Source organism: Chroicocephalus ridibundus, chromosome 16, assembly GCF_963924245.1.
Source record: "Chroicocephalus ridibundus chromosome 16, bChrRid1.1, whole genome shotgun sequence".
Lineage (NCBI taxonomy): Eukaryota > Metazoa > Chordata > Aves > Charadriiformes > Laridae > Chroicocephalus > Chroicocephalus ridibundus.
In genome coordinates this window covers 4,725,169-4,750,937 of record NC_086299.1, presented here as the reverse complement: position 1 = coordinate 4,750,937, position 25,769 = coordinate 4,725,169, and the positions used below count along the sequence as shown (strand labels likewise).

General features: G+C 52.6%; 1 protein-coding gene across 5 annotated transcripts in view; it reads left to right on the top strand.

The window, feature by feature from the left end:
- Nucleotides 1-22,054, top strand: part of VWA1 (von Willebrand factor A domain containing 1) — a 47,378-nt gene extending 25,324 nt beyond the window's left edge. The window contains exons 1-7 of one of the 5 annotated variants that reach the window (XM_063353830.1): nt 1,235-1,253; nt 2,769-2,889; nt 11,626-12,189; nt 18,432-18,710; nt 19,684-19,956; nt 20,717-20,986; nt 21,649-22,054. In XM_063353830.1, coding sequence (XP_063209900.1) covers nt 2,817-2,889; nt 11,626-12,189; nt 18,432-18,710; nt 19,684-19,956; nt 20,717-20,986; nt 21,649-21,689 — 1,500 coding nt within the window. In that variant the 5' untranslated portion in view covers nt 1,235-1,253; nt 2,769-2,816 and the 3' untranslated portion in view covers nt 21,690-22,054. Of the gene's footprint in view, nt 1-1,234; nt 1,254-1,533; nt 1,621-2,367; nt 2,554-2,768; nt 2,890-11,625; nt 12,190-18,431; nt 18,711-19,683; nt 19,957-20,716; nt 20,987-21,648 lie in introns of those variants that run through there. The other 4 variants (XM_063353829.1, XM_063353827.1, XM_063353825.1 and 1 more) reach the window with 4 other exon arrangements.
- Nucleotides 22,055-25,769: the final 3,715 nt, after the last annotated feature.

The window sequence follows — 25,769 nt, the reverse complement described above, 5'->3', positions numbered from 1 at the left end:
CTCAAATCTCGCCAGGCTGCGAGTCTGAATGGCATTTGCATTGACAAACTGGCAAAAAAGGGAATTATTCTAAGATGAGCAACGCTTCTGTGAAAAGACTTCCTTGGGAAGTGAGTAATGGAAGGAAATCATCTCTGTATACCCACCAGCCCTAGCCAAGGGGCTCCGAACACGAATCCGTGAGCCCTGGGCTCCAGACCCGTAGCGTTTCTAGCCCGCTGTCTTTGCAGGTCGTTGGGCAACGGGGCAGAAGACAAGGACAGGAGCGGACGGATGTCTAGGGTCGTTGATGCGAAGCAGATGGTTTGCAGTGGGGCAACACCTGCTGCCTCCAGCCCATCCCTTCCACCTCCCAGGTCGGGAACGCGACCGGTGGGAGGACAGCGAGGAGGACACGCTCACCAGCAGAGAACAAGGGTGCGACTGAACGGGCGCTTCACTCAGCAGCCGTTTGGAAAGCCTTTTGCCTTCCTGGCTGCCCTCATGGTCAATGCCCCAGCAGACGAATTGAACGTGAAGCTGTGGGATGGGAATCGATGAGTTTGCTCAGATCGGTGAATTAGACCACGCTGTGATTTGCTTTGCAGCGTAATTTTTTTTCCCTGGAAGCTTGCTTGCCAAACGAGACCACAGACCGACGGCCTCGCTGCTAGAGGACCTGCACTTCACCACGCGTGCTGTTAAGTAAGCACAACTCTGAGAGGGGCAGCCCCCAACGGCACTGATTTCAGAGGAAAAAGTCTGCTTTAGATTTCGAGAGGCAAGGATCGAGCCCACTGTGCCCATGGTCAGGCAAAACTCAGCAGCTCAGACTTCGCTCAGCGGGCTGTAGCCCTGCTCCGTGTGTCAGGGAAACCGGTTAGCAACAGTATTTGGTCACAGTATTGCAGCGGGATCCACGTGCCATCTTTGAGGGGATCTCACAGGTGACATGCTCTCGGTAGGAGAGCAGGGGTATCTAATTAACTTGAGTACCTGGAATAAGGCTTATTCCAGCCTGTGTGAGTCAGTGGGTGAGGCTGTCACCCCTGTGGGGATATGGCATGTGGGGCTGTCGCTCCTATGGGGTTATGGCACGTGGGGCTGAGGCATCGGACAGCCTGATGCTGCAAAGCTCCTTCGTGACACGGCTGGGTACCAAACTGGGAAGGGAAACACAAGCAAGCGCCCGGGAAATGGAACCAGCTGACTGAATCCGTGGTTTCTCAATTGGATCTGATTTCTTGGGCCTCGTCTGACTTTCCATTGGGTTGGTGAGTTGGGATACAGCTTCTTTTCCACCCTGCACAGCTCCTTGGCTCCTAACTCCTGTTCGCTGTTTTACGGTTCCCAGGAGAGAGGAAGATCAAATAGGAGGAAACGTTGCTCACCGGGTTCAGAAATCCCACAGCCTTCCAAACCTTCCCTTCTTGCTACTTTTTAGCTTGTCTATTTGGGCACTCCCGGTGTTAAGGGAGGTGATGATTGGTTGGTCTCTTCGTAATGGGGTGTAACTTTCCAGCTTTTCTCCACCAGGAATGTCTTGGATCTGTCCAGAAGTAGCACACGTTAAAACCTACAGTGAAGAAAGGGAAAGGGACTGTTGTCACCTCCCTCTTGATAAGCAGGAGCCAAAAGCAGGTACACGGGCAGCTGTGAGAAGGGAAACTCGGTTTGGTCCAGTTTCGTTCTGGCAAAAGTCTCCCGCACACAGGGGAATTAAAGCGGCTGCGTCTCCGGGGAGTTTGAACCCGGGGTCTTTGGTTTACGCTCTTGTGCCCCGTCATCCAGTAAGAGATTTGTCACGGGCTTATTTTCAGGCATGTGAGAACCCTTTGACTCAGAAGTCGCAGACTTGGGAGCGTATGTAACGCCGCGCTGAAGGGAGATGATGAGCGGGCACGCGGCAGGCTCTCGCGTGTACCACTCGCGCCGGAGGATATTGCTCCGTGCCCTTTTCCCGCACGCTCCCCACCTCGGCAGCGGCCGCTTCCCGCGGGCTCTGCCTTCCTTGGGGGCTTCTGCGCCAGGGTATGGAGCGCGGGGTGGCCTCGGTTGGTCCCCCCGGGGCAGCGAGGGGAAGGGACACGCTGGGTAGCGCTAGGACCTGGAGGAACGCTCAGCCTCCTCCTCCTCCTCCTCCTCCCAGAAGATTAGCCAATATTCCCAGGGCAGGGCACGGCTCCCCAGCCTTTCTACTTTTTCTTTCCTCTATATACGTGTTTTTCCTTCTTCTAGTTCATTCCAGAGCAGAGCAGCTTTGGATTTCTCTGAGCTTTTATTTTTTTTTTTTATTATTCCCCGCCCCCCCCCCCCCCCCTCCTGGTAGCTGGACTGCTGCCAGCGTCTTGCAGGGCCAAAGTATTATCTATAGGGATATATTTTTATGGGGTTTTTTTTTTGGTTTTGGTTTTTTTTTTTGCTGAACCAGCCCAGCTGCACGCGGGCTGCCTGCAATTGAATCCTCGCTCCTGGGGCAAGCTGAACGGGGGAGAGGAGCAGCGGCAGCAGCGGCGAGGGTGCTGTTTGTGCCTCTCAGATTCCTGTCAAGATGGATTTATGACTTTAAAAGGAGTGTGTGTACGGGGGGGGGGGTGTGGGTGTGGGGGGGTGGGTGGGAGTGGAAGGAAAATTGCCTTCAGGAGCCAGAGCTTACACCACAGCCCAGCAAAACGCGTAAAGAAGCAGTGGGATCTCAGAGCATGAGCGGCACAGAAGTGGCACCCTGGGATCTGGTGGATCCTTGCGCGTAATATGACTGATCTTAAGCCTCTCATCTGCCTTCACAGAGCCGAGCTTTTGGATTTAAGGTAGTTTGCCCGGGACCAGGCTTTGCTATGTTGGCCAAGGCAGTGCTTTCTCTTGGTCTGTGGCTGCAGTTGGCGGCGGGACAGGACGCACCTGAGAGCGGTGAGTGCCTGAAAAGGCAAGGCATTCCCTTTCTGCTTTTCCCCCCATTTAATACCTCCTGGTCCTTAAAGCCTCTCGTAAAATGCCTTTCAGAATAAAAGCTGAAGTTATATTGCTGCTTTAGGTGTGTATAAACACCTACGTGTATATAAAAAACATATAACCCTGTTATACTTGTATGTTACTTTGCTGGCACGAGGACAAAACAAACAAAAAACCTTTCTAAAATTGCCACATTAGAAAGAAATTTTATCTTGCTTGTTTCCAGTAGAAGGAAAGGTATTTGTTTCAGAAACTTGCAGTTCAGTGCGATCATATGGAGAAAGTCCTGACTCCGCACTGTTACCTCTCTACTGAGGCACAGTGATTAACAGAAGTAAAACCAGGGATTGGTACTATACCTGCCCGTCTTGTTCTCCTGCTAATCTCTGTAATTCAATCCTTATATTTCCTCTTTAAAATGATTTCTCTTGGCTACTGTTCAGGGAAAATGGTTATGGGTCAGTCTCGCAGAACTGGCAGCGGGGAGAGGGACGGGGAGGAGATGAACGTCTCGTCTCTGGTCCCTGCGCTGTACGTGCTGGGCAGAAGACGTAGCCCACATCGTGATGGCTAAGCTGATGCAATGATTTTTGCTCTGCCTTGTGTTCACAAGCAGAAAAAGGGTCTGTTCTTTGACTGCTGGTTTTTACTGCAGCTGGGAAATGTAATCCAGTGTGAAAGGAGAAGTGAACCTCTTGCCTCTCTGGACGGGAGGTCCTCAGGCAGCAGCCCAGGCTGCTGGGGTCTGATTCTGCCTCTGGTGTGGAGCAGGTGGTGTTATTGCTCGGATCCCCTTACAGGGTGCTGGATTCTGTCCCTGGATTCTGAGACAGGCCGGCTCAGGATGGTACCGCTGGCGTTGTCGCAGTGCCCGATGTCCACGCAGGCGGCAGTCATTCCTATTGCCGTGCATTTCTGCTGCCGGGGGAGTGTGTGTGGCAGCTCCCCAGCCCAGGCTGAGACCAATGCTGAGACCTTCAGAGTACGTGGAAAAGCAAGCCGTGGCTTTCCAGAAGGATCGTGCCTTGCTCCAGAGGCGAAGCTGTGTGTGTTGTGTTATTGATGCGCTGACTTAGGCTTGGATGCTGCCGAGCTCCTTTAGAGGAAAGGAACCTGCTGGTGGGCAAGGTGCCCTTTCCTCAGCAGCTTTGATGTGGGACCTCCTCGGCTCCTCCCGGGTGCTCCCTAAAGCGCCCTTGAGCAAACAGCCGTTCTGGCAGGGCTCCTGGGCATGGGCTGGCTCTTGTCTGGAGGTGCCGTGCTGGTGTGTCGTGATCACACCATGAGAGGGACTGCTTGAGAGGCAAGGATGCGTGCTCGTGACTGTTTCCAAGGGACTTGACTGAATGTGAATGATCGTGGCTTTATTCTCAGCTGCAGTGGACAAAGCGAGGAAGCTACGGGGTGGACTGTGGTGCTTCTGCCTGCTCAGGAATGATGAGGTGCACCAAGGCACAAAGTCACGGCAGAGCATCGCATGACCAGTTCCACCGCTTTCCCCTTTGGGTCCAGGTTCAGAGCTCTGTTGCATCAGTGTAAAGTAGGACCATTGGATAGTTCGGGCTTTGATAAATGAGACTTAGGTTGTCATTACCTGGTTACCCGGGACTAGCGTCAGCAGAAAATGATGGGGACGTTGCCGTCCCTGTGGGTGCAGCAAGTGAAAAATAAAGACAGGGCCCATCCGTACGCACTTTGCAGAGGGCCCTGCACTTACTGATCTCTGAAGCACAGCTCCGTACCTGGCATAATTCCATGATTCCAGGACCCTTGAGGCTCTAAATAGATGAGCAGAGATAGTGAAACTCCTGAAAAGATCATAAGAGATGGCAACCCAGCTTCCTTCCTGCCAGAGGAATTTGTCTGAAGGGCCGTTCCTCAACCTACAGCCTGTAATCTGTGGCACGGACGAGCTGGAACCTGCACGGGCCGTTTGGGCTTTTAGTCACACAGGTATATTTTGTTTGGTGGAGCTCGGCTCCTTACACAGACCTGTGGTGTAGCCACCTCCCGTGGCACGGGCCTCTCTCTCTGACATGGTTTTATGTGTGGGACACCTCCGGGCTGGCTTGGTGGGACACCCCTCCTTCTGGGAGAGGTGGTTCCTGTCTCCACCTGCCTCTCACTGTGATCCCGAGGGGCCACAGGGAAGAGCCGATTGCCTTCTCCAGCCTCCGAACCTGGCTCCCTCGGAGCAGAACTTTTTTTCCCTTGCTTGGCCGAACAGCGAGAAGGGAAGACAAACATGGGATCTCAAATATAGTTAACCGAGACAGGACGTGTTCCTTTTTGGCTGTTAAATCCTTTGCGCTCTGCAAGTTCCAAGTCCCGTGTAAATCAGGCATGTGTTCAGGTCCCAGCTGAGTGTGCAGAGGGCTCTCGAAGCGGATGTCTCCTGTCAGCATCTCGGTGTCAGACAGGGAAGTCCGACCAGCTGCTTTTCTGCTGGAAAAGCCAAGTGTTTCAATCGGCAGCACTGCGACGCCACGGTGACATTTTGCTCCCATATCGATCCCTTCGAAACACTTCTTTGCGTGACTAACCTCTGTCTGCTGACCACCTACCAGCTGGAGGGTGACAACCGGGTACTGCCAGGTGTTCTCTGGTGTTCCCTAAAGGAGAAACCGCGGCCCCAGCGTTCACACCCCAGCCATGGCATCCCACACTCACCACCCGAGTCTTTAACTGCCAGGACCAGGGTGCCTTTGCAGTGGGTGACCTCCAAGAGCCGATGGGTGCCCCTTTCCACTCATCACACACACGCTTACTCTCGGCCGCGCTCCCTCCTTCTTCAGGCTCGACCCCGGGTTTCCCACAGCAGACTCGCAGCCGTTGGATTTTATAAAAATAGATCGTTTAATTCAAAGGTCCAGCAGCGGGGTCAGGACGGGCTGGGTGTCTCCAGGCAGGGACGTCAAACACTGATACCCTTGCGATCTCTACCCCCACCCCTCTCGCGCTCTTCACGCATCTGTTTGTTAGTCCGGCAGTGATTTTTGGTGTGGGATCTTCTAACACCTTCTTGGATTCTCTCTCTGTGTCCAGGCCAGCCGTTGGCTGCTCTTACCTTGTTGATGTGCGGTCTCTGCCGAGGGTTGTCGCCTCCTTATCTTCTGGCTTACGCCTCTTGTGCACCTGCGCTGGCTGGCAGAACGTGGGGAACTGAAAAGTCCCAGACTTAGGGAAAACGCTACCAAAACTTCAGTGTGCTATCGACGTTTTCCTCCTGCTAAAAGACTAAACACAGCACTGTGCCCGCTGCGAGGAAAATTACTAAGGAAATTAACTCTATCGTGGCCTAAAGGCTTCAGCAAATCTCTGAATCTCAAATCTCAAAATCTCTCTCGTGCCAAGTAAAGGAGCCAAACGGCATAAATCACACCATATTATAACCCTGAGTAATTTATTCTAATTAAAACTTACTTCGTTAAGCTGAACAGCTAGTATCTCAACACCTAGACTTAAGCAGAGCACAATGATGTGAGGTCTGCAGAGTTATTCCCCAGCCCTTCAAGAAGCAAAGGCTTGCCGTTGGGGGAGGCGGGGGGGTGCTGATGGGTGCCCCTTCTCTCAGAATCCCACCCAAAGTGAGAAATCTTCATTTGGCACCTTGCCAAACAGCCGATCTTCTTTTTTTTTTTGCTGTAAAGCACGGGAAAACGGCTTGAAAACAGCCGCCGCTTGCGTAATGTCGGGGATTTACTGGTAACGAACCTCCTCAGCCCCACCTCTGGCACGGGTGGCATGTTTGCATTGGATGGAGGACAAAGAGCAGCAAGAAAGATGAAGGAATTGAAAACCTAAACCTGAAGAGAAGGACGATGGAGTGTCCGGTCACTTTATAAGCGTTGCCATGCTCCTGATGTAGTGAGATCCTTGGTCTAGATTTTTTTTTTTTTATTGATCCTTTCTGCTGACAAAATCTAAATGGGAGGAGTTTTTTTCCATCTTATGGGGGCTGAGTGTCAAGCAGAGGTAACTGTGATGGTATTTGCCTGTATGAAGGATTAGCCTTCAGCTCCACCCACGGACAATCCCTGTAGCTCCAAAATATGTATACCTGCCCACCAGTCTAACTGTTGCTTCTGTTAACCAGTTGTTAACCAATTGCCGTTAACCAGTGCTTTCCACCCGCCAGGCGGAACACTGTGGTATCAAGCTGTAGCTCTTCAAATTAACACAGCTATTTCCAGCAGCTTATGATGGGTCAACCAGTGCTTGCTGGACGCTAACTTTACGTAAACCAGTGTTTAAAGGACGTTACATCTTGGCGCCCCTGAGCTGTGGGGCACAGTCAAGAGTGCGGCTTGACAGGGGCTTGGCTCTTGACTCTCCTTTGATGTTCTTCTCCCTTGAGCAGGTGTTCCATGCTGGTTTTCACCCACGAAGGCAGTCCTGGCAGTAGTGGGATTTTGCTTGCATCTTCCCCCTGGTGGTGAATTCCCAGTTCCCAGGGTGCTGGTGCGCGTGACCCCGTTTACCACTTGTGAGCCATGTCCTTTGGCCGTTGATCCCTGCCCTGCCAGGGTCAGAAGCTTTCGCGGCTGTTTGTTGCGACATTCAGGAATGGAGTGACGCTCCTCAAACTGGTGAGGAGCAGAGGGGAGAAACAATGGTTGAGCAACCTTGTCTGGTGGAAGGTGTTCCTTCCCATGGCAGGGGGGTTGGAACTAGATGATCTTTAAGGTCTCTTCCAACTCTAACCATTCTATGATTTCCTCCTGGGAGGCGGCAGTCACGTTGCCAAGATCTCTCGCTATGGCTTGCCAGCCCAGTAAGTGGCTTGTACTTCTTCCAAGCAGGGGGGGAGAGCACAGAGCCGTGGCTACGTGTGTTTGACTTGCTTCACGCCGCCAGAAGCTCTAAACAAAGCCCTCGTTGCTCTGCCCTGCTGGAATGCCGTCAGGAGGTAGGGAGCTCTAGGAACGGGTGTCGGTCACAGGTTCAGCTCTGCTGTGTGATGTGGTGATGAAATTGCGCGTTGCTGTGGGCAAGCAGGGAAGCTCGCTGGACTTCACTTTTATTTTCTGCCCAGCTGTGGGTGCCAAGTTGCTGGGGGCGGGGGGGTGTGTGTGTCTGCAGCGCAGGGCTGAGCTCTGCTGGGTCACGCGGAATTGGCTGTAATCCGTGTAGATCGCAGGTCCCACGCCGGCCTCCTCCTAGCAGCTCTTGCTTCGTCACCTCCAAGTAACACTAAGGTTCTCCGTTTCTGAAGGCTCCATCTGATTTCTGCTGTTGTTTGGGGAGCTCTGGGATGTCTCTGCACCTACGGGAGAGCGGTTCCTGTGCTGGCTCGGTCTCTGTAGCAGCACGGTGACTTGTGGGCAGCACATTTATGTGCGTGTTTACAGACCGTGTGTGCAAGCGCTCTGGCTTTCTTCCAGCGCACACCTCTACTGTGGCGCGTGCAATTGGCGCGGTCCTGACTCGCACGTGTCACTTCTGTCCCCCAGCCTGTGGGCATTCCCCGCACACCCGGCCCTTTCTCCGGCGTACCTCCCCGTGACATCCCTGAGCACACAGACATCCCCATCCCTGCCGTGGGACGGGACGCTCATCCCTAGTTGCACAGACAGGCATCTGAAAGGTGCTCGGTGAGGGAAATTAATAGCAGGGCAAAGACCGTCCAAATGAAAACTGGGCAAAGAGGATCAAGTTCCCTGTGGCTCAAGCCCGGACCACTTCTCCACCTTCTGTTTTCCCCCTTGAGGCCCTTGTGTTGGGCCCTGAATGGCTGTGCTCTTGCTGGTTCGTGGTCTTTTCTGTGCTCAGGTCACTAGGTTTCGCCGTCAGGACGTGTAATCTGCCCCTCGTGCCCACAGACCGTTCCCCTGGTCCTTTCCCTCCTCTGGATTTTGCCATCTCCCGGCTGCCTCTCGGTGTAGTGCCCCAGCGGGGGCTTGGCAACCCCCTGCTCATCTCTGCCAGGCTCCTTGCTATCTCTGGGCCTGCCCTGACATGGCTTTCTGCAGGGGGAGAACTGTTTGCACGAGCTGTCTCCTTGGAGCAATTAATTTCATGGGAGCCTTTCCATTCTGCTGTCGACTGCCTTGTGGTTTTGGCTCCCACGCGTGGCTCCAGCACTCACCCACTGCGTGCTGCACCGCGGCCATCCCTGCTCCAGAGCCCACATTTCTTGGCCATCCCACATTTCTTGGCCATCCCACATTCCCGATCCCTTCACGGACAGAGGAGCCCAAATGTGCTGGCAGGGATCTCTGGTCGAAGGCTTTTTTCTCCCTTCTTGCACCTCAGAAGCTGTCAGAAAGCAGGGTGGTGCTTAAAAGAATTCCAAACTCATTATTGATATTCCAGCTATTGTAAATCTCCCAAGCTCCGAGAGTGGTAGAAGGAGGAGTCCCTTATGTGTTTGTGCTTCCCACACAGCAGTTTAATCGAAACGGTAAGAAAATGGGTTGAATGGAGCGGGACTCCAGGCCAACACCTTCACAGCCACGTTCCTCCTGCCATTCTTCCGCACACATGGGTCTGCGCAGCCCTTTCCCAGACACCTTGTCCCAGAGCCCCTTTGAGGTGCTGCTCCCAAGGCTGTCTGGGAAAGGAGGTCAGTATGTGTTCAGAAGAGCAAGAAAACATCCCATTAGCCCAGCTCTTAAAAAGTGATCTAGGGAGGGGTCCCTCCGCTGCAGGCGTCCCTGCCAGCAGCGGGACAAATGAGGGAGCTTTCTGCCGGCCGCGTGTGGACCGTAGCCTTTGGACCGAGAGGCAGCCAGTTCTGAGAACCAGCCGCCTCTCCTGGGGGAGCGCAGCCAGCAGGTTTTCTCATCAAGTTTCTTTATCATGTCTTTCTTTTCCAAATACGGCTCGGGTTTTTTTCCCCCGCTGTCAGAAGATGGGATAAACCTGTACGTTGTCTCAGGCCCAGAGGTTGCTCCTGACCTTGGCAGTTGGTCTCGGTCTTGCCATCAGCCGTTTGCTTCTTCCTCTGGGGCTGCCGCCCTGGATGGCAGAGGCTGCTCCCTGGCACGGGGCACGGATCAGGCTGGTGAGGAATGTTCCCAGCTCCTGGAACATGTCCACCTCCAGCTTGGAGCAGAAAGCACTCGGGATCAGCCTGGTGTTGTGCAAGAAGGGGTGTCAGCGCAAGCTGATGTAGTTCAGAGGCATTTTTTCCTGCGGTGAGAGCAGGATCCAGGACTTGCGGGTTGTACTTTTGGCTCTGCCCTGATTCCTGCGCCTGAGCTCCTGCCCCTTCCCACTGCCCTGGCCGTTCAGTTTATCTGTCCTGGGTTAATAGCCTGTGCCCGGAAAGACTGTCAGGCGGTTTCGTGCGCGTGGAAGTGCAAGGCGTGCTCCGGAGCCAGAGCTCCCATTGCTCCTGCAGTGCCAGGTCCAGGGCATCTCTTCTCCCCTGCCCATTCCTGCCCTGTTCCAGCCCCCTGTGCTTCGGCAGGATCCCAGCGTGAGGAGGTGAGATTAGTGTCCTGGGAAATTACTTCCCTTCACTGCTGCCGTGGTATTTTCTGCTCCCACGTGTTATGCATCTAGGCTGAGTTTGGACCAGACGAATATCAGGCATTCATCCTGCCCTCGTTCCATGAGGCGCTGTATTTTCTCAGGAGTCAGGCACTAGCCTGAAGTCAGGCATATTTCATCCCAGTTTTTCAGAGGGTTTTGGCCTGCCTCTCCTCTCCCACGACTGGCCTTTTTCCTCTGAGACACGGGGTCTGTTCTGTAGCCGTCCAAGTAGCTCCTTGGTAGGGATCCTTGGTAGGGACCTTACGATACGGTAGGGATCATGCATGTGAACGGAAAGGAGGAAAAAAGTAGCTATTAATCCTCCTCACTGTCTTTTTTTATCTCCGCAAGTCTGTAAAACATGACTTTAAAACCAATTTGGCAACAAAGCCTGGGGAGCAGGGAGCCAATGCGGGCAGGGGGAACTCCAGCCTGCCCCTGGAGAGGTCACCACAGCGGGAAGGTGAGATGCATCTTCAGCCGTACCGCCGTTGGGTGGCGATTGATCTGGGTGAGGTGCAGAACCTGATAAAGGAGCGAGCTCCAAAAGGCCAACCTTGTCTGCGGCGGCGGCCTTTGCCAAGAGCCAGAGGGCAAGCTGCACGCGGCAGGGCTGAGGTGTGCTGACTCTGCTGGGGGTCTCTGTCGGCTGTCTCAGCCGACTGAGGAACGTGGAATATGGCAGCTACACCACTTGCGGGCTTGGATGTTGTGCCATCCTTCACAGCGATGGACCAAGCACACCACCAGTGCTCAGGGCTGCTGCTGCTGTGTCGCTGAGGTGCTCCAACTCTTCCTTTGCACGTCTCTCACCCTCTTGGCCAACGTGAAACCCTGTGGGGTGGGTGGTGTGTTTGACGCGTGCCGCTGAGAGGGTCCCATGGGCAGATCAGCACAAGGCTGCTGGTGCTGCAGTGCCTCCAAGAGCTCCTTCCAGCTCCACGGCAGTGTTTTGCCTTCTCTCCCCGGGCAGGGTGTAGGTCAGGCTGAGCAGCTGCGACGTCCCAAAGTGAGACGGAACCCAAAGAAAGCAGTGGCAGACAAACAGTCCAACATGGGTCACAGTCCTGCTGTGCAGCTGGGTCTCTACCCAGCAAAATTCTCACCGATTTCTGAGATTTGGCACCGGATAACCAAGCGTTCCCAGCAGATGGCTGTGCAGGGAGGGGTTCACACCATTTCACTAACGCACCTCCCTCTCTCTTCCCCTGGTAGGTCCCCAGCCGTCTATCTCCAATTCAGAGGGAGATCTCCTCTTCTTACTGGACAGCTCTGGCAGCGTCTCCTACTATGAGTTTTCCAGAGTCAAGGAATTCATGTGGGACCTTGTGCGACCTTTCACTTTTGGCCCCAAAGATGTCCAGGCCAGCATCATCCATATCAGCACGACGCCCACCATGGAGTTCCCCTTTGACCGGTACCTGTCCAGTGGGACTCTGCAACAAGCCATCCGGGACACTCAGCAGCTCATGGGCGACACTAACACTGGCAAAGCGCTCTCCTATGCCAAGGAGAAGCTCTTCAGTGATGAAGCTGGTGCCCGGCCAGATGTGCCCAAGGTACTGGTTTGGGTGACAGATGGTTTCTCCACCGACGACATCTCCGAGCCCATGCAGCTCCTGAAGGACATGGGAGTAACGGTCTTCATTGTCAGCACTGGACGGGGGAATTACCTGGAACTCTCTGCTGCTGCCAGCCAGCCTCCTGAGAAGCACCTGCACTTTGTGGATGTTGATGACCTACCCATCATCACAGAGGAGCTTCGAGATGCTATCCGAGGTACAGTGGGGCTGGGCTGGGTCGCTGGGAGATTGCAACCGGGCTGAATACGAGTTAGTGCCCGGCTCTGCAGGGCAGGTAGCGTGAGGTGCTTTGTCCACAAAGCTATAGGTCCCAGTAAAAACCAAGGACATTAGGAGGTCTGCGACAAATATCGTTATTCTCCTTGGAAGGTCCCATGACTGATTGGGACAAATTCCCTTCTGCAGACCTGCTAGTGAGCCGAACTTGTGTTTGTAACGAGTTGTTCACTTGATAATGAAGGAAGGAGGCTCAGGCAGCATATTGTCTGGATTCCTTAGAAACCCACAAGACTTTGAAATGAGTCACGCAGGTCGCAGGCATCCGTTCAAATCGAGCGTGGCATGAAAATGCTCCCACCTGCACAGCTCAACTGTTAACCAACGGCTTCCCGAGAAGGCTCGCTTTAACCGCAGTAAGAGGCTGCTGGCTGCGGGAGCAAGGTGCCTCAGCCCCTTGAATTTGATTTTCACATTCAGGGTGCGTTTTTGTCTCTGAAGTGCTGCCTGGCTCTCTGCCGTCTGATGGAGGCGGAGGACACAAATGTGTTGAAGACCCTGAATACATGAAATGGGACGTGTACGCCTGGGAAGGGTTTGGTCCTGTCAGCTCCTTTAAACTCTTCTCTAGGCTAAATGTGATTTCCTATATATATCATCATGTGCCGGCGCAGTGGCTGGCACACACCGACATCCCAAACTCCTGCCTACGAGGGGCTGGCAATTGGCTTTTTTTTTTTTTTTTTCCCCTCTTGCAAAGAGCAATTAAGGATGGTGGTTGCTATCAGCATGAAGACTGTCGGAGAGGAATGTTTTTGTTCCATAAATCCCCTGTTGTAACGTGTTCTTGCATCCGCCAGATCTATAGCCCGACTTGGCTAGCACAGCCCTTGGAAGAAAATCCCAGCCCCAACTTGTCAGGCGTAGCAGGCCAACTGCTACCTCCTTGTTGCTAGCATGGTTGTGGCGGTTGCCGTGCAGAGAGCAGGAACAAACACCAGATTTAATATTTAATTTTTTTTTTTTCAGCAGTCCTGTTTTTGAAAGCATCCAGGAAAAGGGTCTGAGGAGACCCAAGGCCATATTCTGGGCCAGCAGACAGGCGTTTGGAAGCCAAGGGGAATGTCTCCCGCTGATCTGCATGCCGCACTGCACAAGGCATGTTCTTTTTTGAATGTCATCACGGGGGGAGTGCCCGTCGTTGTAAAGCCCCAGCCTCCCAGATGCCTCTGGATTTATTTGGGAAGCTGAGGGAGTTACTATGACTTTGCAGACTTTCCATTCATTTTCTGGAGGTTCTCTCTCCATTGGAAATCCTGTTTTAATTCCCCATTTGGCTTCTGCTACGTGCGTTGGTTAGAGCTGGCTTTGGAGTGTCCAAGTAACCCTTTCCACAAAATCCTCTACAAGTAGCAATTTCTTCTTGTTTCCAACCACGGTCACCTAACAAATCACGCACAGGGACTGTGTTCTCCTCCAGTCCTCCAATCTCCGCCCTCTCCAGTGTGAGTATGGGCAGTACCACTGGTCCTTCTACTGCAGCAGATGCCACACAGACCCCTCCAGATGTTTCGTTTCAAGTGGCTGTTTCAGCTCCTAGCGCATCCTGAGTCCAGATGGTGTAAAATAGCATCCCCAAATGAGAAATCGCCTGCATATCCTTGCAGCACAAGATTGGCTTGAAGTTCGTGAGATCTGCAAAGGTAATAAATACTCTCCTGTGCCCGAGGGCAGTATTCTGCGCATCCACCAGGCCTAGAAGTTACTAGGCTGGGATTTTAATGGAATGTGAGGTTCCCACGTGAATCCAGGGGCTGGTGCTTTAAGCAAAATACCAGACATTGGTAACATCACCCGAGTTAGCCTTAATAAAGCCCCATATGTCCTCTCTTCCCTGCCTGGAAGAGGCAGCCCTCACCACCACCCTTCCTGCTCCTGGCCCCTGGGGTAGCAGGGACAGACAGAATCCTTGGCAAGCAGAAATTAGGCCTTTCCAACTCTGGAATGGCCCAGACTGGTTTCATTACCACTGCTATCTTATCTTCATCTCTTGCTACTGTTTTTAAAAAGCCTTTTGTAGGTGCACAAACAGGCTTTGTCAAGAGCTGCTCTCCTCCCTCCACCTCCTCTCCAGGAATGGGGTGTTTCATGCCAGCTCCACAGATATTCCAACACGATGGTCTCTGGCTTCCAAGTTGCTGTTGTCTCCGGTGGGCTGAGAACCCTCCCTGAAAGAGTTCGGTCCCTGCAGCTGTACCTCATGATACAGAGGCAGACGCCTTTACGTAGGGGTTGCTCAGTTAAGAAGCATCTTTGCCTTCAGAATATGATCAGAGATCTGAGCAGAGAAATAATATAACAGTTAGGGCTGAGCGTGGACTTCACAAGGGTTTTTTCGGTCCAAGGCAGCCACTACTTGGACAAGGAGACAAAAGGAAGGTGCCCTACACTTCCAAACTATACTTCCGTCCCGCCACAGGCTCTGCTGAAGCCAAGGGACGTGACGTCTCTGCCTCAGCTCCCTTTTCGAAAAGCCTGTGTCACAGAGCAGAGAAGATGGGCTGCTTCTGAGACATGGCGGACCTGAAATAGCCACAGTAATGCTGCTCTGCAGAAGGGAGCAAGACAGGGACTGTGGGTGGATGTGTATGTTCACTCCCTCTCTTTTTCCTCGGCGCGTGGTCCCGGCACAACGAGTCTCCAAATGCAGCAGGGTACGGTTCCCAGCCATGGCCACAGCCGGCTCCTGGCAAATACCGCTGCCTTTCCTAGTGTGAAGGAAAGGGGACACTATCTCAGGCTTCTTCCATTGCATCTTATATATTACATACCCTGTGTATGGCGTTTGGGGCTCTCCTTCTGGGGAAGGACCTTCCGATATTGTGAAACCAAGACATTCCTTTGAGATGACACCAGGTTCTGTGCTAGCATCCACTTGCTCTCCACTCAGCCAGTGGAACAGACAGCAGCTGACTTCTTTCATCCTTTGGCAACACCTTCTGCGCCAAGTTCTGCAGGAGCCCACCTGCCCAGCAGTCACAAAACATCAGCCGCTTCCCGTGCATATTCGGGGCAGCACAAGTGTGATCTGAAACAAGGTCCTGGATAACTTCTGCTGCAGTGAAGGCTTTGAGTGTAGAGTCCTCTGACATTCTCACTTAGCGCTGAATACAAGCGGGTGACCAGAGGGAGTGATCTCAGACCTTGAATGTCCACTCTGCTAATGGAGAAGCGTGTTCCCCCCTCCCGGAGTCAGAACCCTCCTCCCATCCATATCAAAGTAGGGAAATAGAGCCAGGAAGCAGAAGTGATTTGTCCCAAGTCCTAGTTGAAGCCTCTGCAGAGAGGGGATTGTGTACCCGCGGCTCGACGAGGTTCATCTGCTGCCTGGCTGCGTTTCTTATGCGCATCGTGAAAGTCGCAGCATTCCTGCGAGTCTAATCTCGGCCTCGCCAGTGTTCATGGGGTGCCAGAAAACTTGTCACCATGAAATGGTGTTTCAAGTCACCCAGAGGCAGGAGGTGGAAGACAAGCGTGTCAGAAGCTGCCTGGGTCTATGTCCTGATAGGGTTAGTTTTCTTTCTGGTGGCTGCTATGTTTCAGATTTGGTATGAAAGGAACGTCAATAACGCATGCGGTTTCAGTTGTTGCTGGGCGATGTTTATACTTTTCAAGGACTTTTTTCAGCTTCCCACAGAAGCTGAGAAGGAGCACAGGCAGAACAGTGGAACGCCCAGTGGAATATTCCATACATAGGTGTCACGGTCAGTAGAGAAATGGGGGTTTGCTGGCAGGGGGGGCAATCCGCCATCACTGCTGGGATGGCGCCAGTTCACCGGGTGGTGAGAGTGACTTATGTCTCGTATATTCTTTTAACATTGTTATTATTGCTATTTTCCTTTTCCGTTACTGTTCTATTAAACTGTTTTTATCTTTACCCATGAGTTTTTTCCCTTTCCCCTCTTTTTCTCCCTCTTCTCCCTGCCCTTCTCGGGGTGCAAGGGGTCTGCCCGGTCCTCGCTGCGGCTGGGGTTAAACCACGGCAGTCAAATACAAGAGATTAACTTGCTGCTTCCCTCTGGGAACAAGGAGGTGCCGTGAAGCATAACAAGCATACCACGGGCATCTATTTTCTGGGGCTTTTTTGCCCTCTTTATAACTCAAGACATCTGTAATCTGGCAACGAGGGGCAGAGCCATGTGCTGTGGCTCCTGCAGCGCGTCCCTCAAGTGTTGCACCCTGTCACTTAAATCTTGCCTGATTTATTCACGGTGTCCCTGGGCCCTGCCTCCGAGCTGACTTATTTCCATTCCCTGAGTTTTTGGCAGGACTTTTGGCGCTGAGGCCTCTCCCCTGTTCCTTTGTGGCTTGGCCAGTGGTAGTCGCGGGGCTCACGGAAGGGTGCAGCATCCCAGCCCCGCGGTGCTGCCTCCTCCGAGCTCCGGCCGGGTGGAGTGCTGCTGGCAGCGCCTGGGGACGGCAGCGGGCAGGGAAACCTTCCTGCCCGCCTGGGAGAGCCAAGGAACAGCTCAGAGGAAAAACTGAGGCTGCTTTCTTTGGTACGGGGAAGTTGGCAGGGACTCGGAGCAGCTCGGAGGAGGAGAGCTGATCTTCTCCCAGTTAAAGGACCAGTCTGAGAGCACAAGGCTACCCTCAGTTCTCCTGCAGGTCTGGGCAGACTTTCGTGCCTCCCTTTACCTCCGTGTAACGGGCAGCCAGCGAGAGCTACTTATGGTGTTCTGAAGTATTTCAGCTTGAGACGGAGGGTGCTATCGTTAAGATTTCAGGACTTCCACTGCGCAGAGCAAATGCACTTCTTTAAGGCTCAGGGTGCTTTTAAAAATCCTTAAAAAAAAAAAAAAAAAGAGAGAGAGAGAGAAGAAAAGCATCTTTACATCTTTGTATGCCACTTCCCTGGAGCTAGAAACAAAGTCCTGTGTGTTTCTGCCCGTCTGGAAGAGCAGAGAACGGTGGAATTGTGCCCAAGATGAGCTCAGGACACCATGGGTGTAGGAAGAAGGGACAGGTAGCAAAGGAAGCTGGGGAACCGCAGAGCGTCCGAAGAGGTGTTTGTGTCCAAAACTCAAAGGTAGCACGAGCCTTGAAGAGAAGCCTCTGTGCAGGGGGGGAGAGAGGGGAGGAATAGCTCAAGAAGTGTCTCTGAATGCCGAATGTCACAAACAACGGAGCTCTGTGAAACACTGCAGGGAGTGACTTCAGCCGGGATGAATGCAGCCGCCCCAGCAAATCCCGGGCAGTCCCCAGTCGCTGCCCCGAGAGCAGGGAGGAAACTGTGTCTTCACGCTCTGGGCTGCTTCGCGTGCACGACAAAATCTGGTGGTTTGGTTTCACTGGTAGGCAATTTCCACAGGGAGCTCGGGATGACACCCTGCAGGAGTTCTGGGACCTGGGTGCCCAGATTCTGTCTCCAGCTTTGCCACAGGCGGTGCCAGTGCTGCCGCTTGCCATGTCGGGTAGGTGGTAATGTCTTGCCGGGCGTGGGAAGCTGGCTGTTTGGGCAGGGACAGTCACTCCCACGGATCTGCCCGGCAGCAGCGGCTGCCCAGAACTTGCTGGACCGCTCCAGATTAATTCCTGGTGGCAGAAGGCAGGCTTGGGTGGGCAGGGACACGGTTCCTGGCTGTGCCCGGACTCCCTGTCGCAGCAGATCATCAGCACTGTTTGGCCTTAGCACAGAGGACAAGGCAGAGAGGATGGAGAGGGAAAGCTGGGGCTTTGTAGAGCAAGTTGGAGGCTTGTGGCAAGCTGGTTTGAGGCTGGACATGCCGAGGAGGCAGGCTGCAGTAGGTTTCTGGAGCTGGAGCCTGTCGTGCAGACACACATAAGCAATTTGCTTTAGCCAAAATGCCACCTCGTGGCGGTTGGGACGTAGGTGTTCCCTTTGCAAGCTCTCTTCGGCGAAAGGGTCTTGTCCGAGAGGTAGGAGTGGTGTGAAAACCCAGATATTGCTGCTTCAGTTGAAACGTGTTTTACGTTTTTTGGGTTTTTTTTTTTTCAGCTTTATGTTTGTCTTCCAGGATTTGGCTTTGTGTTCCTGAACCTCTCAAAGAGAGCTGAATTGCTACGAAGGGGCTTGGCTACCCCTGGGTGACTTCAGCTGTCGTAGCCTACGCCTCCCATCCAGAAGCGCCTCTGTTTTAGGTGGGCCACCTTCTGTGCATTAATGTCAGTAGTGATTTCTTGCTACTGTTCCTCTTCCAGGTGTTATCCAAGCAAATCGGCTCCATGCAGTAGATATCACCTCAAGCAGCTTCCGCCTGATGTGGCCTGAACTTCTCTCCCAAGAAACTGGCTACTACACCATAGAGTATGCCCCAAGAGGTGATCTAGCAAGGAAGAGGACAAAGCAAGTGTCCGGGGCTCACACTAGCCTCACGCTAAGCAACCTTGCACCAGAAACTACTTACGAGGTGGCACTCATTCCTGAATCCAACGTCCACTACTTCCCTCCCCAGACAACGAGGGTTACTACACTGGCAGGTAAAACGGGCACAGTCGTGACCAAGGGGGAAGCCTCCACCGTGCCGAGCCTCACGTACACAAAGCAAACAGGGCAGCCCTTGGTCTGCATCCCACAGCCTCGTGGCCCGATTGGAGGAGGCAGATGGTCGTGGTCGGGACAGAACGTAATAAGCTGCCAGCTCCTTCCTTAGAGAGGTGTTGTGGACTGCCCAGAACAGGGCAGCAGGTCTGATGGTCACGAGATGCTCTTCCAACCCTCAAAATCTCTATGAATCTGGAGGAAAGCAGAGCCCGCTGCCCTGGGAGAAGGCGGCAGGAGCTGCAGCTTGCAAGTATTTAACAGGGCTGAGGTGGGGTAAAGCACGGGCTGCTGCACTTACTCACCAGCCCAGCGCGACGGGCAGGCAGGAGCAGCGCTGCCTCGTGTGGGTTAGTGCCAAAGGGGAATTTTGGCCTTCGTTGCTATGGGAAGAAGGAGATCCCTGGCTCCTACCTGAGGCTGCAGGTGCAGCTGGAGGAGAGCAACGCTCTTGAAGCGGGTTCATGCTGCTTCTCCAGGCAGGTGGATCCATGCTGGGGAGCCCCTGTGTAAGAGGGAAGGAGAGGGGGAGCACTCAGAGCAGAAGCCAGCCCCTCGGTGCAGACTGGTCATTTGGGCCACAAGAGCAACTCAGATCTATGCTGGGTCGCAACATGCCGAAACGCGGCCCACAGAAAATCTGAGTCAGGATGAACTTGCACCCAATATTAATTTTAATGCATGCAAGAAAAGTTTTGGCTGCACAGGTAGAGAAACCATTTCCTTAGGGCTGAGCTGGGTCGTGCTGATTTGGATGACTATCACCATCCATTTGCTGGATGGATTTTCTTCCACCTCCTGGAAGCCAAACATGGTGCAGGTCAATTTTGCGCCTCTAACAGAATCCTTATGCCTTGAATTAATGTCCATGACAATTACATACTCATTCACATCTTTTTACATTTCTTCCAGAGGAAATAAGCCCAGCTCAGGTTCTCATCTCGGAGTCCGGGCCACGCAGCTTCCATGTTAGTTGGGCTCCTACACTGGAGAGCGTGATGGGCTATCAGATCCTGTACGGACCGCTCCCTGGGAACTCGGTGAAGCTGCTGGAGGTGGACGGCAAGCACAACAGCACTGTGGTGGAGAATTTGGCACCCAATACCACCTATCTAGTGACGGTGACTGCAGTCTACAAATCGGGGAAGGAGAAGTCCCTGTCGGCTAAAGCGTGCACTCAGGAAGGTGAGTGAGCAGCGCTCTGCTGATAGGAAACTCCGCGGGCACGAGGAGTCTCTTGTTTCTTTTCACAGACCATCCGCCTGTAGGTGAAAGCAGGGAACTCAGCCCGGTTACTGGGGAGGGCTGAGAGAAGGGGGAAGCTGCAGCTTCTGATGAACAGCATTTACGCGCCGTTAGGATGTAGCAGATGTATACGGCATAGAGCTGAAAGAAAAGCAGCCACGCACAATATGAGTGCTGTTACAGGGTGTGTGCTGCCAAGCTGGTGGTGCGGCCACAAGGAGAACAGACTTGGAGATCCCTGAATCTCCCTAAGGAAGAAAGAAAACCGCCTTTCCCTCCTATCTCCTCTTTGGTGTGATTTAGCATCAGAAGGGGGGAAATTTCACCAGCAGACGCTTCTGCTCTGAAGAGGTACCTGTAAAGATATATTGCAGGAGGCAAAATCTAGCTCTTATGGGGACTCGGGAGTGAGGAGGTCAGAGGAGAACAGCAGCTGAGGGTGTGGGAGGTGGCCAGCCAGCCTCCAACAGCGCCAACAAAAGTATTCCCTGCTGGTACCAGGACAAAGGTAAGGAGTAATTAGGCTGAGCTCCTCCAGTGCGGAGGTGTAGAGTGGTGGGATATGGCGTCTCTACAGCAGAGAAAGACCAGGCGGGCTGGCAACCCCTTCTCAGTGGTCCCCTCCGGAGGAAAAAGGAGCTGGGCCATAAGGACCACGCCATACAAATGCCCCGTAGTAACACGAATCTTCTTTCTCTAGAGGGCTCTAAAGTGAGGCACCTTCGCTTTGAAGACATGGGCCCCAACACCCTGAAAGCCTCCTGGGACTCCGCCGATGGCAAAGTCCTTGGTTACAGAGTCAGATGCCGACGGCAAACTGGCCCTTCGTCTGTCATCAGCGTTTCGCCGCAGATCCACAGCGTGCTCCTCACAGACCTGGCTTCGGGCACCACCAACAAAGTGTGCGTGAAGCCCATGTACAAGAACCAGGCAGGCAAAGGGCTGTGCCGCATGGTGCACATGCAGCCAGGTGAGCTGGGGCGCGAGGCAGAGTCCTGGGGCGCTTTAGCCAAGGGAAAGTGTCCTGAAGGGCACGGAGATCCAACACAGAGCAGCTCTCGTGGCTGAAATGCTCCCTGCTCATCAGCTAGCTTGCCAACAGGGCTTCATCACGGCTACCAGCCCAAAAGGTGCTGTCCAAAGATGGGCTCTTTTCCCCATTTTTAGCAGCAATACTCCTCCTAGTGGCGTTATGTTTGCAGGCGGGAGAAAAAGTGTGGAGTGGAGACAGTCGTGTAATTACTTTGGGATAACAAGGGCGGGAGGAGTGCAAAAAGCTGGCATGGGCACTGGAAGCGTTGTTTAAAAGTCATTTGAAGCCTTGGCTACCCTTCACTTTCAACGTGGCAGGGACAAGCTAAGTACTAAACACAGCTGCTGAGGCACAACACCTCTGCTTTCCTCCTTCCACTGCCCAGAAGCCGCTTACTGTCATGAAACACAAAGGGATTCTTGAGAGGCTGAAGTGAAGGAAGAGCTAGAAAGCAGCCGCGTGACAGCGCAGAAGCACAGCCTTTTTCCCAGCAGGAGGCTGGCATGACAGTGAAGATGACCACGGGGAGATCTCTGACTCAGTCAAATTTGGAGAACGGGTGGATAAAGCTGACATTGTCCTTTTTCTCTTCTTCCCAGCTACAGAGGCCCAAGGATATAAGCACAGACAGAGAGCATGACAGACTCTGGAGTGAACTGATTCCCGGCAGAGCAAGGAATCTTGCTTAGACAAAGACTTGGACAAAAAGGAGGGATCAGGGGAGGAAACCAGAAAGCTCACAGATCATCTCCCAGCCTGGACTGTCCCTTGCGGTGTCCTGGTTGTCAAGCCGAAAGGCTGTCCTCAGCCAAGTTTCTCCCAAAGCTTAAAGGTTTTTGGCTTGGCTGGATGGAACAACCAATCCAACTAATAGATCCCAAATCTGTACCCTCTTTTCCATACATATGCCTGACACATAACAAACCGAAGGCAAAGAAGTGATGAATCCTCACTATTGCTTGCTTACTGCCTGTTCTCTATTTATTAAATGTTGATACAGTTTTATTTTTGCAGCTTATGAGCGTGTTCAAGGCTCGGCTGTTGGCTGCCCTGGCCTTTCCTTCTGGGCACCTGCACTCAGAGAAAGATCACGTGCGGCCAAATCCATTCCTGCTGGCAACCGCCATTGGAACCGGTACACCGGATAAAGAGCAGCTTTCCTTCAACTCACCCAGTGTGCTCAGCCGGTAGCTCAAATTAGGCATCCCAAAAAGTAGAGCATCTCAGGGATGGAAAGGGAAAAGCATTAGGAGAAAGAAGAATAAAATAACACAAAAATACCCAGCATGCAGAGGAGATGGGGTCAAAGCCAGCAGGATTTCTGGGAAGAGGAGGAAAAGACGTTGTTAACCCACTTGGCCTTTGGCCAGCACATGGAGACACTTTATAAAAGACATCCTTATAAAGTGCGGGGGCAGCGTAGCGTTCCCAGATGGTCCCTGGTTTGTGGCAGAGCTTGGCTGGTGAACTTTGAGAAGCAGAACGATAGGGCTGTGCCAGGCCAGGGCTGAGCAGCACTGTCAGAGCGCTCCAGCAGAAAAGTTTGCTCACTGGCTGCCTGCTGAATTCTTGAGTCTCATCAACATTGTTCCGCTCTCCCTCTGGCACTGGCGTTAAAGTCATCTGCTGTAATGACTTACAGATTACAGCTGGACATCAAAGGCTTCAGTTCCCCGAAGTCATCTGCCTTGGGATTTGGTATCAGTCTTGAGAGGGCAGGAAACTCAAAAACTAGGGAATTGGCTTCCCCAGCAGAGTAGTGTAGAGCTCTCAGCCCTCTGCTGAGCTCCAGAAGCAGCAGTGAGTCAAGAAAAGCCAGACAGCAAGACCGTCTAAAGCAGTTATTATTGTTGTTTCTCATTCAAATACACACCTCCAAAGAACGGCGCGGTCCTGCCTGGATCGTGACCGCTGAGTTACTGTGGCATACCTGCAATCAGTTTCACCAAATTGGACGGGAGTTCCGCTACCAGAGAAGCTATATGGAGATTAATCAGCCTGTCCTGTGACTAATTATGGACAGCAAGTCTCCACCACTATCATTCCAGGCTCTATCCTCTGCACTCTAGAAAACACCTAGCACATCTTCGGTGTCTCGTTCTGGGCTTCCACCTAGCGCTAAGCTTGAGCTACGCTTAAAAAATCAGGTTTTTAGGGGAGAAGAGTAAATCTGATTTTTTCCCTTTGGCCCCAGGCTTGAATTTGCTGTCACGAAGCTACTCTTCGGAAAAAAAACATCACAATTTTAATACCTAGTGACAAAGCCATTAGAGCAGCACGGTTGCCAAATTCAGGGCTTAGGGCTGTAAAGAAATGTATATACTTTTCTGGTAACAAACCCCAGCATCGGTGGGAACACTTTCCCCTAGTAACGCTTGCTCTATTTTAAATTTATTGCTTATTTGTCCTACACGTGGAACTCTTTTTTTTTTTTTTTTTTTTTCCCAAAGCTGTGCTGTATGTTGGAGAGCCCCCGTACAGCGTCGCTCCATCCTGCAGACCCTCCCTTAGCTCTGCTTAGGGACTTCTTGAACCAACTCCTTTCGGAGCTGGGAGGAACTTTGTCACCGACCTTGTCTCCCAAGTGCCCAATTCGTCATGTCTAGGTTTACGGAGCATTTCCCCTGGGCTGTCTTCTTGTGCAGGAGGCAGGGAGAGGAGGGAGGCGAGTCATTCATTAACTCGATAAGAAGATTTCCCATGATTTGTGTTCTCCTTTGGAATGTGCGTTTGTGACTGATTAATCTTAATGGAGACTCTGTGCTAAGGGGGGAAGATAAAGCCTCTGGAATCTCTCATGCAATAAGATAATCTTGTTCGTTCTTGCTGTAGGGCAGAAATTAATTTTGCACAACTCCCTGCATAGTTTACTAATACATTAATGTGTCATTCCCCCCAGTTGTAATGCATCCTTTTGAAGACAATTAAATATACAATACGAGAGCTGTTGAATGATTACTTCGTTCTTAAGGGCACTATGGGCAAATCTCTTAAGTGTAGCTTTCGTTCTAAGGAGAGGTATGGGTTGAAAAGCTGGTATTCATCTTGATTTTAAACATACGAAAAGTAAGCATTCCACCCGTGACCTCATAGTCTGGTTTACAGGGAACTTTACCCCCACTCCCCTCAAAAAATGTTTCAGAAATATATAAGTCTCAATAATGTAACAGACATTAACGACGTTGCCAATGTATTGGTGTTCCAAAATGTGCGCATGGCACTGTGGAATCACGCAGCAGAGCCAACACTGATTTATAAAACACGTGATGAATCTGCTAGGTCACCAACAATTAAAATAACAATAAATAGAGAGAGAGAGAGATGAGTCTGCTAGAAAAATCAAGCATTCTGCAGGAACTTTTTGAGAGACTTACTCAAGTGTGCATTTGGGAAGAAACATGAACATTTAAAGAAAAAAAGACGCATGAAGGACTGCCCCTGTCCCGCTTCTGAACGCTGATCCAGGCTGTGTTCTTGTCGTGGTTTAACCCCAGCCGGCAGGTAGGGCCACGCAGCCGCTCGTACGGTTCTTCCTCTCCCCCCCCTGCATAAGGGCAGGGAGAAAAGAAGGGGAAAGGGCAAGGGTGAAAAAAATACCTCGTGGACTGAGATAAAAAGGGTTTAATAGAACAGTATTGGAAAAGGGAAATAACAATAATAATAATAATAATGATGACACAAGTCACTCTCACCACCTGGTGAATTGTCTCTGTCCTGCGCAGTGATCGTGGATTCCACCCCCCTTGACCAACCCTCGTTTCTATATGGAGCATGATGCCAGTGGTACGGAATATTCCACTGGGCATTCCACGGTTCTGCCTGTGATCCTTCTCGGCTTCTATGGGAAGCTGAAAAAAGTCCTTGAAAAGTATAAAAATCGCCTAGCGACAACTAAAACAGCATGTATCGTTGACATTGTTTTCACAGCAATCACCAGAAAGAAAATTAACCCTTTCCCAGCTGAAACCAGGACAATTCTACATTTTACACAGTTCCAGGATTTCACAGGAAGGGACCTTTCAGATCATCGAGTCCAACCATCAACCCAGCGCTGCCAAACCCACCGCTAAACCGTGCCCCTCAGCACCACGTCTGCCCGCCTTGAAATCCCTCCAGGGATGGTGGTTCCACTACTGCCCTGGGCCCAATGTCTGACAGCCCTTTCGGTGAAGAAATTTTTCCTGATATCCATCCTAAACCTCCCCTGGGGCAACTTGAGGCCGTTCCCTCTTGTCCCATGGCCTGTTCCTTGGGAGAAGAGCCCGACCCCCCCTCGGTACCCCCTCCTTTCAGGGAGCTATAGGGAGCGAGAAGGTCTCCCCTCAGCCTCCTCTTCTCCAGGCTGAACACCCCCAGCTCCCTCAGCCGCTCCTCCTAACGCCTGTGAGCTTTAGCGAGTTTTCTGGCTTTTTACAGCCGTTTTCCTTCCTTTTTCCTCCGCTCCCCTTTTCTATCCGCTTTATGCCGCCTCCCGCGTCAAGCCCTTTGAGGAGGAGCAGATTTGCCGGCGAAAAACACCTTTTCCAGCGGCCGCACGGACGTTATTTCCCCCTGCTCGGCCCTTAGCAACGCGGCCGCGCTCCCGTTGCTATGGCGCCGCCCGCCCCACTTTGTCCCTCTCCGCTCCCCGTCGCCACCCCGGCGGCGCCGCCCACCGCCCCGCTCCCCAGCCAATCGCCTTCCCCTCCCTGGCCGAGCCCGCCGCGTCGTTCCATCAATC